Raw genomic sequence first — 16,486 nt, 5'->3', positions numbered from 1 at the left:
GTAGGGGGGTTGGGAGATGGGGTGGGTATGGTGGTTTCACAGATACTGAGATACTGGTGGAGATGAGGAGGTTGGAGAATAAGGTGTGAGTTTTGTTGACTAAGATAGGTGCGTTTAGATATAACGCACCCGTATTTCGCGCAAAGCTTGACTACCTAGGTACTCCGACCAAATCCACACCCTAACGCTTCCCATAGATCTCAGCCCCCGCCCCATACGACCCATACCCAGCCTTCTGCAAGTCAATGGCCCTCCCCGTCGCCTCGTCCAAACTCTCATCCGCCACCAACCCCAACGCCTCATTATCCAGCTTCTCGGTAAAATCACCCTCCCCCGTCGGGAAAAACGACCGCGAATATAAACACGTCCCGAACGCCTCCGCCCCCTTGCCCTCCCTTAACCCCTTCAGCCCCTCCGCATACACCTCCCCCACTGGCCGATACTTGATCTCCCACTCCGCCTCGCTACTCCCCGTCACCCGCAGCAGACTCTCAAACATATCCCTCTGACACACCCTGAAACTCGACACATACACCGCGCCATCCCGATACCGACTCAGCGTCGCCTGCTCATCGCCCTCGCGCTCCGGCAACACCGGCAAGCTGAACAGCGCCGCGACTGCCTGCCCGGCCTGCGCGAACGTACTGGTCGTGATGCGCGTCGTGCCGTCGTCGTAGAAACACGCCGTCTTGCGCAGCGCATCGAAGCCGAAGCCCCAGCTGAACGCGCACAGACTGTGTTCGTACCAGAAGCCGCACGCGAGCTGCACGTACGACAGGGTGCGCGTGCTGCGGATGTGGGCGCGGGTTTCGGCGGTCAAGGGCCCGGTTAGGCTTTCGTCTTGGAGGCGCGTGAGCGTCGGGTCCGAGGAGAAGTAGTTGGGGAGGACCCAAGGGACGCCTGCTGCGGAGGCGCAGTCTAGGAGGGTGGTCATGGCTGTAGGGGGGGCGGTTACGGAGAGCGTGATTATGAGCGCGTCGTGCCCGGTTAGAGCGTGCGTTATGGAGGCAGGGGATGTGTAGTCGATACGTGCGATGTGGATGGATGGGGGGAGGGAGAGGGGGGTGGTGGAGCGCGTTAGGGCTGTGAGAGTGTGGCAGCCTGTGGCGAGGAGGGCTGAGGTTATGGAGGAGCCGATGTGGCCGCTTGCCTGGAGGGGGGGTGGTTGGTTAGTTAGGGTTTGGTTTGGTTTTGGTTGGTCGGTTGGTTTGGGGTGGTTTGTATGTGGGATTGAGGAATTGGTTGGAGGGATGGAGGGGAGATAGATAGAGAAGGAGAGAGAGACAAGAAACTTACCCCCACAATGGCGATTTTCTCAATGCGGTTCTTGGAGCCTGCTGGCAGCTGGTCCGCGTATTTGTACTGTTGTTGCACCATGATGAATGGAATCCGGAGTAGGTCTAAGATTGGATTCTGGGTAATTGAACCAGGAAGACGTTCTTAAGATATGCTATGTTATATTTATAGAAATGTAAGAAATGATAACACGAGATGATATAATCTTTCAAAAGAAGAACTTGCACGAAACGAAGTAATAGATGGCTGGATTGCGTTATGACATGCAAGGTGAGAAAAGAGATACGTTTGTCTCATACTTATACATATACACATCCCTACCTCCACGAACCTTTCCGTCTTAGACGTCATTACCTTCCTTGTACTCGGAATAAAGACAAGACAAGTTCTCCCTAAACGGGTAATTTTCGTGCATTTGAGTCCGGGGGGCCGGAGATGGAATTCTGAATTGAGGTTATGGATGGATGGTGTTAGGACTGGCTGTGTTTACGTGGTGTATTGTACGGATGAGGTGGTGGTGGTGGGATTCGGGGTTTAGGAGGCGAGGCGGGGTTAATTCCGGGATATTACTGTTTTGGGAAATACTTAATTGCGGCTAGTGGGTCAACGCTTGGGATAAAGCGGTCTTCGGGGTTTGGGTAAGGGCGAGGGCGAGGATAGATAGATAGAGAGATATGATAGTTAACATAGTAAGATATGTTAAAATATTCGGGCTTCGGTCTCAAGGTTGTGTGGAGGCAGGTACTGTAGATCGGGGTTTGGGCGGGGTTACGGAGTATGTCGATTTTGAGATTATGGGATGGGCGTGAGGGGTGTAAGATATGGATGTGGGATTTTTGGAAATATAGGAAGAATGAGATGTGGAATGGACGGAGGGGAGGATGGAAGGATAGAGCTGTTGGCATTTATCTACTGGGATAGGGAGGGGAGAGCGAGATAGTTTATAAAGTGCGGTAGTTTAGGATGAATAATATGAAACCCTGAGGTTCAAGGTAGAAATCAGACATGGAATATAAACAGCTGAGATTTAGCAGATAGTTTATATTCTCGCACGTAGCTGAAGATAGCGAAGACGTTAAAGGAAAAGTGCTAATTTTGATTGTTTCGTTTACGTGTATTGTGAATCGCAACATATAGATTTCAAGACACTTGCCAATACTTCAAATGCATAACTGATTTACGACATACAGAAGTAAGTCATAGATTTGCATGACCTCAAATATCATTCCATTACTCGTATTATGCAATCCTTTCAAACTTTCCTGCAGCAAGCCGCAGAATCAGACAATGTCTCGCTTAGCAGTTTCACCCCCTTTCCGTTCGATTCGTTTCGAAGGATGCTTCTACGCACGTCCATTCTTATACAAAGAACGTAGTTTTGACTTAGAAGGGTAAAGAGAGGTAGTAAGATCTGTTGGGTTTGAAAAGGGTTGTTCAAACGCTGAATCGTGCTTGATTTCCGCCTTTGGGTCAATCAGCGGCCCAGCACCAGATGCCTCGATGATAGGACTTGATAAGGAAATACCAAAGGTTTAACGGTATGAATAGATTAATAAAACACTCCTTGACGACTGGAAAACATAGAACAATCAGTATAAAGGTAAAGAATGTGTTTGGGGTTGCAAATTGGAAATAGGGGGGACAAAGCCCGATTTGGCCTCTAACAGCCGCTCAGCACTTACAGTACAGCGTCTCGTGCCTGTTACCGAGTCCGCTTTGTCTAAAGAATAGTAGGTTACTTATTAGAACAAGCAGCTTGATCAGAACAAGAATCAAAATTTGTGTATAAGTTTATGCCAAACTTCTGCCAGGAAGTTAAATCCTTACCACAACTACAACATCATTTACAAACCTTCACCCATTCTACCTGTATCCAATCAGTCAAATCTACCCACCCAGCTATCATTAAACCCTCAAATCAAATCTACACCTGCCGTTATATCCAAAATGCCTACAAACAGCAACAGCAACACCTCCTCGCGCGACCCCATCAGTGCCCACTACCTCAATACGTGTCCTCGCCGCATTAAGATCGAAAGCATTCAAGACACAGTCGAAGCCGGTTGGTCTAGGAAACCCACTGCCAACAACGAGCTCCGCCCGCGATCTAAAGACGTTCATAGAGACACGAAGAAGAAACGAAACCAGGAACGTGCTGCGGCCCGAGCTGCCAAAGTGTCTTCGGACACGAAAGATCCATTTCAAGGCGGTTCCAATCGCCGAGGTTGAGTGCGCGAGCACTGTGAGGGAGGGGGTGGTCTGTGAAGAACCGCGGACTCTTACTGCACCGGGTGCGAAACATAGATCACATTACATTAAAAACGAAGATCGAGGGACGGAGAAAGTCATAAGAAAATGCGCCTTTCGGGCTGCTGTAGTGTCTGTTGCTCGGGAAGGAAGATGTTTGACGGTGAGACATATGGTTTGGAAAGTTTGGCTTGAGGATCGGGAGTTCATGTTGTACGGAATCTAAAAGGGCTTGATCTTTTTGATTTATTAGTAATGCAATATGGATTATTGCCTATGAACGCTCCAACGTACTATGTATGATTTGATATCTTAACTTCCTAAGAACTCTGATTAACCAAGCTTCTTTCCTCCTATCTCCCACGCGTCGGTCAAACGTATATTACTCTAAACTACTAAGTTAATTCAGTACTGCCATCCATTGCAGGCGAGTATAGGCAGATGTGAAGCCTCTAAACCACCTTCGATAGTAAAACGAAGTGTTTGGTCCCAATGATGCGTGGATGAGAGGGGCCCGTCAGGAAAATCGCGAACTTTTACTATACTAATAGGCGGATAAGGAATCATATCGTAGAGAACGATCAGAGAGTCCGGGATGACGGCCGAAAAGATTTACGAGCGGAAGAGAATCCAGTTTACATATATAAGAAACTTCCGCTTTGCAGAGGTTATAATCTAAAAAAACGATCACGAGATATAAAATAAACAAATCTAAGCAATGGCTAATATGAAATACACCTAAAATATTTACCTATTTCCCTTCTAAGAATCCCCCTTTCTTTATCCGAGCCCGCGTCCCCCTTTCACTCCACCCACACCCAACACGCTACATACACACACCCCTTCCCCTTTTCTTCTCGTTTCTCCAACCTAGGCACATACTCTATAAACAACCACTAAACAACGCTTAACAACACTCAAAACAAATAAAACAAATAATAATAATCATATAACAGCTTCTCTCCACATCCTATTTCAATCTTCCTCCCATTCCAATTTCACCTTCTTTATCTTTCTCTATCACCATCCCATCCAAAACCTCCACTCCAAAACCAAATCTCCAAAAGCCCAAAACCAGACCCCAAATAACAGCTTCAAAACACATCCAAAATGTCTGACTACAACTCCCAAAAGTCGAAATTTGGTTCTTCTGGACTTAACACAAGGGACAATGCATCCCAATATAGTGGTAGTACAGGTGGATCACATTATAATGGTAGAACAGGTGCGGCAGCCGGTAGCACATACAGCGAGTCCATGTACTCCAGAAACAGCTCCCAAAGTCGCACTGGGCACAATAACCCCCCACCCCGCGCCCCCTCCAAAATCAAATGCAAGCTCCCGCAGTTCCCAAATGACGGCCTGGCCCGTCGTTACCAACCGACCTCCTGCGTCGAGGCAGATGGGTCCTGAACAGCGCAGGGAGATGACGAATAGATTTCCGCCGCCGAGGGAGATGGGGCAGGAGCAACGGCGTAGGGATCAGTCCTCCGCGGAAATGCGCGCCGCGGCGTATAAGGACTTGATTGGGAAGCATCCTTTTGCTAGGTGAGGAGGGGTGGTGAGAGATAGTGGTTGTTGATGGGTAGGTTGCTTGATGAAGGGATGAGAAGCGAGAGGATCACTGCGCTGGACGTAGTCTTAGACAATATCATTATTTAACCCCAAACTGAACAAGAGACATAAACAGAAAGTGAACAACAAGCGCAGGTTGAATGAAGTGAAGCTTGACGTGGATATATATCTGCTTATGATTAGAAATTCCAAATTCATTAATTGCAATGCAACTCGTAGATAAAGAATGGTCAAGTCAACTTGACTTACTGATCTAGTGACTTCCAACTCCTTCTGATTAAAGAAAGGGGATTGATTGATTTTGAAAATTAAATTGTTGTGTTCTGTTGCTGTTTTCCTAAAGTGACCCTAGAGTGTGTACGTTTCTGCAATCAAATCTGAAACTCCACCCATATATACAATCCCAATACATCCCTTCCCCTCCCCGTACATTCCTTTCCATATATGTACACCACACGTGATACACCCCACCTTACCCCAGCGCCCATCTATCCAATCCTACCTCAGACAATGCGATAAATCATCTTCGCAATAAAAAAGCAACTGAACCCAAAAACCAACAACCCAGCAGTCAAGCACCAGAACCAAGTCAAATCCCCCTCGTATTCCTGTCCGGGCACCCACACATTCATACCCCACAACCCCGTGATGATGTTCATGGGCAGGACAATGGTGCCGAGCACGGTCAGCTTGCCCAGGACGTCGGCGGTTTGCTCTTGGCGTTCGTTCATGCGGATGTTGATTTGGGCTAGGTAGTTGCCGTGAGAGCGTGCTAGGATTCTGTTTTCCCCATGCCTATATTAGCAAAAGCCCGCCTTTTTCAATTGAAGTTAAGAACGGGGGTTGAGAATAAACGAGGGATAAGGAAAGAAAACACATACTTCTCATAGTGACTCAGATTTCCCGTCATAGTAACAATATGATCTTGGATATCCCCAAGATACAATCCAATCTCACTACGTGGTGCAATTTCCCAATGCTCATTACACCGCTTCGCAAATCCCTTGATTACATCCGCCTTGTTTCCTAGCAGGCGATACAATCCCATGACTTTCTTCCTGCAGTCGCCTACTCGTCTCAACATATCGCCGCCGCTTTCACCAGACGTCCCGTCACCGGACTCAGACCGCTTCTCGTTGAATTTATCGTTTTCGGTGGGGTTGGGGGCATGTAGTTTCAGGATCGCATCATCGATATCGTCGACTTCATCTTCTATGCTTTGGATTAGGGGCGCAAAGACATCGGTAATATCGTCGATAATTGCATATGAAATCCAATCCGAGCTCAGTATCAGATAATCCTTAAGTTGTCGAATCCTCCTTCTAACATTGGCAGGGTGGGGCGTGAGCGAAAAGTGGAAGGATATAACCCCCTCGCGGAACACCACGACATACATATTGACCGGCTCGAGGAAATCCTCATTGTTCATATCCTGTTCAAAAGAGCGGTAGTTGACAAAATAGTAGTTCCGGAAAAGCTCGACTTTCTCCCGGGCCTCTTGCATCATGATGTCTTCTGCTGTGAGAGGGTGGATACCGAAGGTTTTGGAGAGAACCTTCATTTCGGCGTCGGTGGGCGAGAGGACGTCGAGCCACCATGTTGGTCGGTCGCCGTAACGTTTAGGCTTTTCTGTATGGCCAGGGGATTTAGGGGGTGGTGATTTAATGCCACCGTTTGGAGTTGCTTCGCCCGATGTATTTTTCGACTCTGTCGCAGATGTTGAACCACCACCGGTTCGAGAGTCAGTTATTGCGGGATCAATCAACGACCCTTGACGCGTCGGGGCCCTGGAGTCCCCGTTTGTACCGGTAGCATGCCTCAAGTAAGAAGCCTCCCTAAATTGATGCTCCTCGTCATCCTCTTCAGACTCAGACTCAGAATCACTCAATTCCGGTCGATCTGGGACAAAAAGCTCCCGAAAAGATGCCCCGGGCTGCACGAGCTCTGAAATGGTCTGACTATGAATCGTACTCTGGAACTCCTCGTTGAAGTACGTAAACCGATATGGTGCATCATCCTCAGCACGATGCCAGCCCTTGTGTATAGGACGTAGACGACCCCCGATAAGCTGTGGCTCAGTAATCTTCTTCGCCCTTCTCTCCTCGCTCCGTCCTTCTTTTTCAAATCGGCTCCATTCATCGAGCATAGCGAGGTCAGGCCACTTATCTCTGCGCCTCCTGGGGCCATGTCCCCGTCTAAACGGGGCGCCTTCATGCTGTGGCATATCGTCTTCCGCTAACTCAGACATTCCCTCTATAGGGAAACATACATCCTCCTCCGCCTGCAGGGCAATCGTATGTCTGCGCCCCTCATACCCCGATTCCCTTCTCGGGCTCCCTGGTACACTCCCCTCAACAGCTTCTTCATCAATAATCCCTGGGGCAGCTCTGTTAGGAGCAAAGTCATCCCGTACCATCATATCCCCAAAGCTCATGTCCCGATTCCCCACCGAGGCGCCTAGATTCGGACTACCTGGGATAGAAGGGGGATAATTGACATTATATTCCTCGTCGTTTTGGCGATATGCCGTGGTAGGGCGATCGAAGATTTTTTTTCTGCTCTTCGTCGAAGAGGATTTGCTCCCAGCACGACGCCTTGTTGATTCGTAATCTAGCATGACCCCTGAAGATTTCGAGCGCGAGGAAGAAATAAGAGGTGCGCGTTCGTCAACCACGTCTCCTTCTTCATCGATTTCGCTCGAAGCTGTTCGTGGGCGCCGGTTGACATTCTCATTTGATCGGAAGGGGTTTTGGTATTGTGGTCTATAGGGTGAGGAGGGTGTGTCGAACATTGGGGTACCAAACGTAGACTGTCGTCTTGGGCGCATACTGCTTTGTTCTCTAATCTCAGATATCAGCAACCCACAGTCCATAGAGACAGTATCTCCCATAATAAACATACCGGTGGTCCAAAAGCGCCTCACTCTCAATGCTAGTCCCACTCATATTCCTGCCCTGTACCCTATAAAAACTATCCCTCGCCGCCGACCTTGATCCAGTCCCATTACCATCCTCAGTCGAAGCAGCAAAGCTCTGTCTTCGCGTCCGTTTCTTCTTGCCTCCCCGGTGATTGCGCTTTTTCTTCGAGGGCTTCACTGTAGCATTGGACGCGGGTGCCTCGCCACTCTGGATGGCTGTGGGTTCGGGCCTTTGGGGTGGGGAGAGCGGTGTGAGGCGCGATGGTGGTTGTGCGGACATTATAATTGATCAATTGCCAAGGCTCCAGGTGCGTACTGTAGAGGCTTGTAAAAGTTTTGGTGGAGTTTGTGGTGTTTTGATGTCGAGGAAGAAAGATGGTGGGGATGGATGGATGGATGGATGGAGTTGGATACGCTAGGATGATTCTGAGCTGGCTATTGATCGGCCACCAATTGTTCAGCTGCGAATGCTAATGCAAGTTCAACAACAGCAACAGAGCATACATTAGGTAGCTGGATTGATGGATGGCAAGAGCTGAAGATGATTGAAGATGGATGGGTAATCTATACGTACGGAGTATACGAAATAAGAAATACAGAAGGTCAAGCAAGTCACTTTTTCCATCTAAACAAACTTCCCCCCACAACGTCATCGCAAGCTATCTGATTGGCTGAATTTGAGTCGTGTGCCACCTTTCCTCTTTCGGTTCTACAACTCTCAACTTCACCTCCAAGTCCACAATTAGACAGTTCGTCTTCATTCACATTAATAGCAGTGGGGATTCATTCTACAAAGTACCCTTTACTGAGAGATATACTCCATAACTGATAGGCAGTAGGACGTATCTCAGGGACGATTTTGGGCCCCAAGCGGATTAATGTCGGCCCATGATGGTGGCCTATTCCTTGAGCCTCTCTCACTCTGCTGATCCTCCAACCTCTGGAAATGCTTTGTACAACACTTCTCCGGTGATTGGGCTCGGTATCCTTAGTTGCTGTCACATATAAACAGACGACAGATGGACTGGCGTTCCTTGACGCCTTTACCAATGCTCTGCGGAACAGGCTCGAAGGATTCAACACGTGCAAGGACGAAGCAGTGAAGCACCAAGCTTGATTGGTGCCTACCGACCAGACAAGCTTTGAGAGCTCGTACATCCACCTTCTCTGTACCGCTGCTTGACATCTCACTATGGATCCTTTATCCGTCATCTCGGGAGTCGTAGGGGTTCTGGCTGCGTGTGTCCAGGCCGGCGACTCGTTGAAAACCTTCTACAATGCATCGGCGCTAGCAGACGCTAAAGTCCGAGGGCTCCTTACAGATGTAGAGAGTTTCACTCAGGTGCTACAAATGATGAAGGACACTTTGGAGCGTGACCCAATGCAGGTCTCTATGCAATCTACTGGTCATATCGGAAATCATTGGGCAAATCTTTTAGCGTGTTTGCGGGACGGACGAAACACCCTGGACCAACTGAAAGGAATTTTGGAGAAAGTCAATAAGAGCGTTAGTGTTCTTGATGGGCCGAGGAAACATCTTCGGCTGAGAGCTGCACTGGATGAGATGAATATATATCAGCTGCAGATCCGATCATATCGAGATACCATGCAGCTCTCCCTCCAGACCGTGATATTGTAAGCATCTTGATTTCATATCTTCAGCCGAGTTCATTTCTAATCATACGAATAGATGGAATCAAGTCACTGCTCGGGAGTCCACTGACCAGATTATGCCAAATTTGGATGAGCTACACCAGGCAATACGACATATGGCAATCGATTTGAACGATCGAATGGCCGCCTTGCAAGATGCTGTCGGGACCAATGCCGAGAATCCCCCCAGCTATAGCGCCGACAACAATCAACTCCGAGTTTTGACTAATTTGAGAAATTGTGTGCAATCGGCAGCCAGCGTGGTCTCTTCTGCATCAACTACTCTCGCCACCGAACAACCAGATCAGGTCTCAGTTACTCACGGGTCTGATTTTGGGGACGTATTCCCATCAGAGCCAGGGGAGTCGATGCTTCGATGGATATCATCAAACACCGTATATGAATTTTCAGAGCAAGATAGAGACTCTGGTTTTCAGGGAAGCAGATCTTCAACCAAGAAAAAGCACACAGCCGAGGTGTCAGGCTCAGAGCTGTCTGATTCAGACAATGAGTTGGAAACTGAAATTCTCCAAGCTCTGCTGAGAAGAGGGAAAGAGAAACTACGCTTAAAAGATTATGTTGGCGCAGAGAAACTTCTCCGAAATTGCCTCACGAGGACTTCAAATGGCTCACTGGTCTCGTCACATCGAGCACCAAAGTCAGAAATCATGACGCTTCTGCTAGATTCATACCTCGTCCAGGAAAAGTGGAATGAAGCACAGTCCTTGTTACTTGACAAGATAGCTATCGGATCACGCGATCCCTCCAGCGAAAGCGGCGGCGTTCTCGCCGACATGCTCACCCTAGTTGATGTTCTGCTGAACAAAGATTCATATGCTGAAGCGCTCCTCTATGCTAGACGTGCTCTAAAGGGTTACAGGAAGCTAGGATCCAGGGGAAATTCGGGTGTTGAGAAGTCTTTGAATGCCCTCGTGCGTGTCTGTCATCTAGATGAAAACATGGAAGACGAGGAAGTGGCTTATTCTATTCTCTTGTCGGACTTCTTGCTGAGGCAACCCGGGAATAAGCAAAACGCTTTTTTGCCAGCTTCAACTACCGTCAGTTCCGGGGAACTGCTCAGACAATCTCCCCCACCAAACCATACTATTCAAGTAGACCAGTCGCTTTCCGAGGTCGTGATAGATACGGGTCCCTCTGATGGCAACAGGCGACTTAGTATCAATCACAAGAAGAAAAGCTCCCAGTCACTCCGTGAACAGTACGTTGAGCCCCAAGCCGACACACCAGAACCTAAATCCCAAGAGGCCCAAGTTCCCCTGCAAAGAAGGGAATCCAAGAAACGAACGCCGAGGAGGTTACCTGCAAATCGGATTTCTAAGCAACTTGAGAGTAGTGCAAATTTAACAGAGCCCTCGTTCGCGAAACACCAGGAGACTGGCGATGCTGTGAGCCAGAATAAATCCGAAGAAGCCCCTATCCCGCTTCAGAGAGGTGTCATGGAACAGGTGGGAAAGAGGTTAGTGGAGACGAATTCGTTTGAGTCGGTCGGAAGTAAGTGTGAAAATTCAGCAGATGCCGTTCCTGTTGGACGGCGGGTAAGTTCCGATGCTATGAGGGACGACCAAGCTATTGAGCCGAGCAAAATCCCATGCCAGCATGACGAAGAGGTCGAGACTCATCTCTCAAGCACAGTTTCAGGAAGCTCAGTACAAACTTTGCCCCCGCAAGTAAAGTTTGACGAAGGATTGTGTGTTGCCGAGGATCTCATTTCAGGTGCTAAAGCAAGCCTTGATACTCCGGGCATGGAAGGGAAGGAAGTTTTGTCCCTTGACCAATACGTTGCAACACAATACTTATCTTCTGACACGTTCGAAAGCCCACTAGCACAACAGCAGAAAGAGGTAGTGAAGCCACTGCAGCATCCTCTCTATCAAATCCCACGATCACTGCCACCAATCAGAGCTTATTCCGACTATACAGATCTTTCGAGAATAGATGCTCAGATGATACCGACAGAGGAGAGTGAACTCACAATAGCCCAACGACCAACCAGTGTACCCCCTGTGGTGATACCGGGATCCACAAGTCAAACGGATAACCCCAGGCTGTACCAAAGAGTTTCGCGGGGGATATCGTCGATGTCACTTCAGCCATCTGCGTCAAAGCAACAAGACCACATGTTAGTCAAGAAAGTAGTTCGAAAGAAGATTGTTATTGTAGGGGATGCGGCAATTGGAAAGAGCACGCTTCTCTTGTGAGTGCTCATGAATAGCAGCTTTTTATATGTTCACTAACACCCTTTGAACCAGTATGTTTACCAAGGGTATATGGCTAGAGGTAAGCTGTATTGATTACTCTTTCTTACCACTTCTACTGACAAATCCAGGGTTATATGGCGACCGTCTTCGACACCAGTATATGTATTATCGAAGTTGACGGCCAGGAGGTTGAGCTCGAACTGAGCGATACGGCAGGTCTTGCAGACTACGATCGTTTGCGCCCAAGGTCGTATCCAGACACTCATATCTGTTTGATATGTTTTTCCATTGGCTCTCCAGACTCCTTGAAAAGCGTCGAAGACAAAGTACGTATTCTACACAGTTACAGAAAGATTTATTGTCCTACTGACGACAACAATAGTGGTACACCGAGGTAGTCCACCACAGCTACGAAAGCCCCGTCATACTCGTTGGTCTTAAAAAGGACACCCGACAAGAATCCACAAGTATAAACGAGCTGCAGAAAACCGACCAGAAGCATGTACCGCCCGGACAAGTGCGTTCCCACTTTTCCTTGCCCCCCTTTTCCTTGCTCTGAAAGGAAGTGCTTATATTGACATTTCCAACAAGGGGCACGCAGTCGCGAAAAGGATCCTCGCAGACGCATACCTCGAATGCTCTGCCAAGACCAACGAAGGCGTGCGAGAGGTCTTTGAAGCAGCTACTAGACTTGCACTTGCCGCCGAGAAGAAGGGAAAGGTTGGAGGTCTTAGAAGGCTCTTTGGACGATGAAAGGTGAGTCGCTACTAGGAGAACGGAATGGGCCTCTGCTGATTCAAAGTGTGAATTTAGCGCAGAAGCGAACTTGTTTTAGCAAATTCTAAATGTTCTAAACTCTATCTAATGTGTATATCTTGAGCTGATCTAAACATCTCCGCTCGCTAGATATTCTGCGCTGGACGGGTAATCCACATAACCCACACCTGAGCCGGAATAAAAAGTCGTGCGTTCGTACGCACTAAGCTCCAGACCCCTCTTGAGTTTATATACCAGATCTGGGTTTGAGATGAACCATCTCCCAAATACGACCATAATATTCTTGTCCGGATATTCTTCATCGACAAGTCTCCGCGCATCCGCCAGCTTATACCCCCCCGCAACAAGAAGTGGCCCATTCCACAGCTTGTACGCAAAATCCAGCCGCTCACTGGCTTCTTCACGATCCACGGCACCAGACACCCGCGACTCAACCAGGTGAAGGTATGCCAGATTCAATTGCTTGGCTTTGTCGATGATATCCGAAAATTGCGGGATTGGATCCTCCATCCTCATGCCCTGGAACAGACTCCACGGTGTGAGACGAAGCCCAACGCGTTCTGCGCCGACTGCAGCGACGACACCCTTTATGATTTCATCGATAAAGCGAGACCGATTTTCCACGCTCCCGCCCCACTCGTCGTCGCGCCTGTTACTATTTTCCTGGATAAATTGATCGACCAAATACCCGTTTCCGCCGTGACACTCAACCCCATCAAACCCCGCCTTTACTGCATTCTCCGCCGCACTCGCAAAGTCTCGAATCATCTGCTTGATCTCCGTAATGCTCATAGCCCGTGGAATCGCCCCGCCTTCTTCAATCGGAATGGCGCTCGGCCCTACAACACTAACGCCTTCTCTCTTCGCCACTTCCGCATCCGCAGCACGCCCCATGGCGAATATCTGACAGTATATAAAACAGCCTTTGCGGTGCACTTCATCGGTGATTTCCTTCCAGCCATCGATCTGCGCTTGGTTCCAGATCCCAGGCGCGTTGGCGAACCCGCCGCAGGCCGAGGGGGATATGAATGTACCTTCAGAAATAATCAATGTACCTGGTACAGAGGCGCGTTGACTGTAGTATTCTACCATCAGAGGGTTTGGGACGTGGGCGGCTGTTGCGCGGAGGCGGGTTAGGGGGGCCATGCCGATACGGTGCTGCACTTCTATACTGCCTATTTTCAAGGGCGCGAAGAGGCGGGACTCGGCCATGATGAAGGAAGGGGTTCTGGATTGATGTAATATGACGCGGTTTTGCAAGCTATGAGTGATGAATGAAGTGTTGTGCTAGATGTGCGTACAGCTGGGGAATTAAACTCTCAATGAACGGCTTGGGCCTTGAGGTTTATATACTCCTGATCGATCACAAACTCGCCATGGTAAAGGAACCTAACGCAAGGGCTTACTATTTAAGAGAGCTACGAAAGTATAAATAATGAGGCAAGTTGAGCTTGAGGTGAGGGTTACCTAGACTATGTTTCCTTAAGAAATAGAGATATTTCCTGTCCAGGAATAGAGATAGTTCCTATTAAGAAACATGGAAGCGTCCATTTCGAGTAAATAGATGGTTCCGAATGAGGCAATCAGGTACTTCCAAATAGGGAAAGCAGATGTTTCTAGAAAGGGGTTAGGCGCTTACTAGCTTCGTCCTACCGGCGCTAGATAGTGAGAAGGCGGGGCGAATCCTACTACTAACTCTAGGTAATTTATAAGCAAGTAGTGAACAAACACGACGTTTCGGACCCCACAGTTTGAAATCAGTGAAAGAAACACGCCGTTTTTTTGATCCGCATCTGCTGCCTCGATGACGGCTGTCTCATGAACCTTAAGATATAGCCTACTCTATGCTATTCCGGCGCAAACGTCATATTTTGACTCCAGTTACATATTACGTTCCTACATAATGGTTTCAACAAGTCATAGTCCCATAGAAGCCGAAAGCGGACCAATCGCAGGTAGGTAAAGCATGTACAGGACAGGCTTAATTATCATCTTTCTACTAACCCTTGTCAGCTGGACATTTTCAGTTCATCTCGTATCAAGCTCCAGATGTCGCCAGGGATAAAATCACAATGCGTCAAGCCCGATCACATGCAGTGAAGCAAGCGCTCGAGAGCAAACGAAAGATTCAGCAAGAGTCGGGGGATAATTTTTGTGTAACGACCTCGAGAGACAAGCCCAGGAGGGTGGTGGGCAAAGGCGCAAGGCGCGCCGGAACTTTAGCCGCGACGTCGCTCTTCTCTCTTTCTTCAGGCACGCTCGATCCGTTCCAATCGCTTGCGGTGGATTCGTCAAGACTACAGACACTGATTGGAGACTGTAAGCTCGCTTCTCCTCGTCACTAAAACTATCATTATCTCGGATAGGCTGGCTTATAATCAACGGTCTAGATAGAGCTAGACAAGCCCCCGAGCCGGTCTTCAGTGTAGCGGAAGACCTTGCGTTCCAGAACTTCCGCTCGGTTTTCCGCACTGGCTTGGTTGATCCCGCGCTCTTAAATGCCGTTATGCTCTCACTTGCATTCGCGGCTACCGCGGGCGGTATCATTACCCTTGATCGGGAGTGTCTTGGGTACCAGGGTCAGGCAATCAGTTATATTCGTGAGAGGATGGGTTCCCTGGATGAGGCTAATTCGGCATCGACCATTGGAGCTATTTTGCTGCTAGCTGGAGTTGAGGTCTGAAAACCACCCCTTACTCTTTGAGTTGTCCCTAGTGTCTCGAGCTGCTTAAGCTGATATTTGGTTGTCCAGGCTCGCCTTGGGATGACGTCTCAGGTCCAACTTCATATGGGGGCAGTGAAGATGCTCCTTGATATGTGTCGAACAAAGGGCATTTACCTCACTGGCGGCATTAAACGGGCCATATTTTGGTAAGCATAGATGCATTATCTTGACAACCTGCTCTTACATTAGCCCACAGGCAAGACCTTAATTCCTCCATTCTAGCGGGATCTACTCGTGTAGTCGATCACACGACATTCGCGGAGCTCCAATGGACAAGAGATCCCTTCTCCCCCTTCTTCTTCCAACTGCCCCCGGGATTCCAGACGCAGTCCCATATGCTCACCAAAGAGTTCATTGAAGTGCTTGAAGATATACACGCTTTGCAATGCATCCGTGCCGTCCCCTGTCCTGCAAAGTGCAATGCCATGCTAATGGAAAATATCAATAATCACACTGCTTCTATGCAATCTAGGCTTGTGGCCTTGCCGAATCTCTCGCCTGTCCTGGAGTGCTGTCGTCTTGCGGCATATCTATGCTCTGTTATGCTATGCTGCACTACTTGGTGCGCTTTAGTCATTCCTGTAAGTGAACCAGCCAGCAACATTGCGTTCTCTATACATCACTAGCCCTCCTTCTTTCCTGTCAAAACGCCTCAGTACAGAGAGGCTTTCTTAACCAGATGCTAGACTTTTTTGTTAGTAATTCATTTACGTACTAGCTGACTCTAGATCCCAGTCCCATATCTCCTCACAATTACTTCACGAGTTACAACAGGCGAACAATGACCCCTTATGGGATGATAACCCTAATTTACTACTCTGGCTCCTGTATATTGGCGGCGCATTCGCTCCCACAGGAGCCGTACGCTCGGCATATGTCGTACTCCTGCGTGCGAACAACACTGCTAGGTTCAAAGACTTGTACAGATCATGGCCGGAACTGCTGGCAATATTAGAGGGGTATATATGGTCAGAGAAAGCGTTTATGGCGCAGGTTAAGGCGCTCTGGGAGGAAACTATAGCGATATAGATATAATAATGTGGCTTTGAAAGTTTTATCTAAGTAACAAGTCACAGC

The 16,486-nt window shown here is 48.5% G+C and overlaps 5 protein-coding genes across 5 annotated transcripts; 2 read left to right on the top strand and 3 right to left on the bottom strand.

The window, feature by feature from the left end:
• Window positions 1-181: 181 nt before the first annotated feature.
• On the bottom strand, window positions 182-1,377 carry LHYA1_G006769 (uncharacterized protein; the record flags this gene model as incomplete). The annotated part of the gene is made up of 2 exons (XM_031151703.1): window positions 182-1,150; window positions 1,297-1,377. 2 exons carry the CDS (start codon window positions 1,375-1,377, stop codon window positions 182-184), a joined length of 1,050 nt encoding a protein of 349 aa, XP_031003190.1.
• A 4,244-nt stretch (window positions 1,378-5,621) lies between these two features.
• On the bottom strand, window positions 5,622-8,315 carry LHYA1_G006768 (putative metal ion transporter; the record flags this gene model as incomplete). The annotated part of the gene is made up of 3 exons (XM_031151702.1): window positions 5,622-5,898; window positions 6,000-7,880; window positions 8,020-8,315. 3 exons carry the CDS (start codon window positions 8,313-8,315, stop codon window positions 5,622-5,624), a joined length of 2,454 nt encoding a protein of 817 aa, XP_031003191.1.
• A 912-nt stretch (window positions 8,316-9,227) lies between these two features.
• Window positions 9,228-12,660, top strand: rhoA_0 (GTP-binding protein rhoA; the record flags this gene model as incomplete). The annotated part of the gene is made up of 7 exons (XM_031151701.1): window positions 9,228-9,670; window positions 9,726-11,200; window positions 11,222-11,903; window positions 11,959-11,986; window positions 12,036-12,233; window positions 12,290-12,424; window positions 12,499-12,660. The coding sequence occupies 7 exons, from the start codon at window positions 9,228-9,230 to the stop codon at window positions 12,658-12,660; spliced, it is 3,123 nt and encodes a 1,040-aa protein (XP_031003186.1).
• A 132-nt stretch (window positions 12,661-12,792) lies between these two features.
• Window positions 12,793-13,896, bottom strand: easA_1 (Chanoclavine-I aldehyde reductase; the record flags this gene model as incomplete). Its single annotated transcript, XM_031151700.1, has 1 exon — window positions 12,793-13,896. The coding sequence occupies one exon, from the start codon at window positions 13,894-13,896 to the stop codon at window positions 12,793-12,795; it is 1,104 nt and encodes a 367-aa protein (XP_031003187.1).
• Window positions 13,897-14,587: 691 nt separating this feature from the next.
• Window positions 14,588-16,438, top strand: LHYA1_G006765 (uncharacterized protein; the record flags this gene model as incomplete). Its single annotated transcript, XM_031151699.1, has 6 exons — window positions 14,588-14,639; window positions 14,698-15,003; window positions 15,051-15,361; window positions 15,437-15,555; window positions 15,606-15,990; window positions 16,145-16,438. 6 exons carry the CDS (start codon window positions 14,588-14,590, stop codon window positions 16,436-16,438), a joined length of 1,467 nt encoding a protein of 488 aa, XP_031003188.1.
• Between the last annotated feature and the right edge of the window lie 48 nt (window positions 16,439-16,486).

The sequence above is a fragment of the Lachnellula hyalina genome (genome assembly GCF_007821495.1).
Source record: "Lachnellula hyalina strain CBS 185.66 chromosome Unknown contig00132, whole genome shotgun sequence".
In the NCBI taxonomy this organism is placed as follows: domain Eukaryota; kingdom Fungi; phylum Ascomycota; class Leotiomycetes; order Helotiales; family Lachnaceae; genus Lachnellula; species Lachnellula hyalina.
The sequence above is the reverse complement of the archived record's forward strand: the minus strand, read 5'-3'. Positions and strand labels throughout refer to the sequence as shown.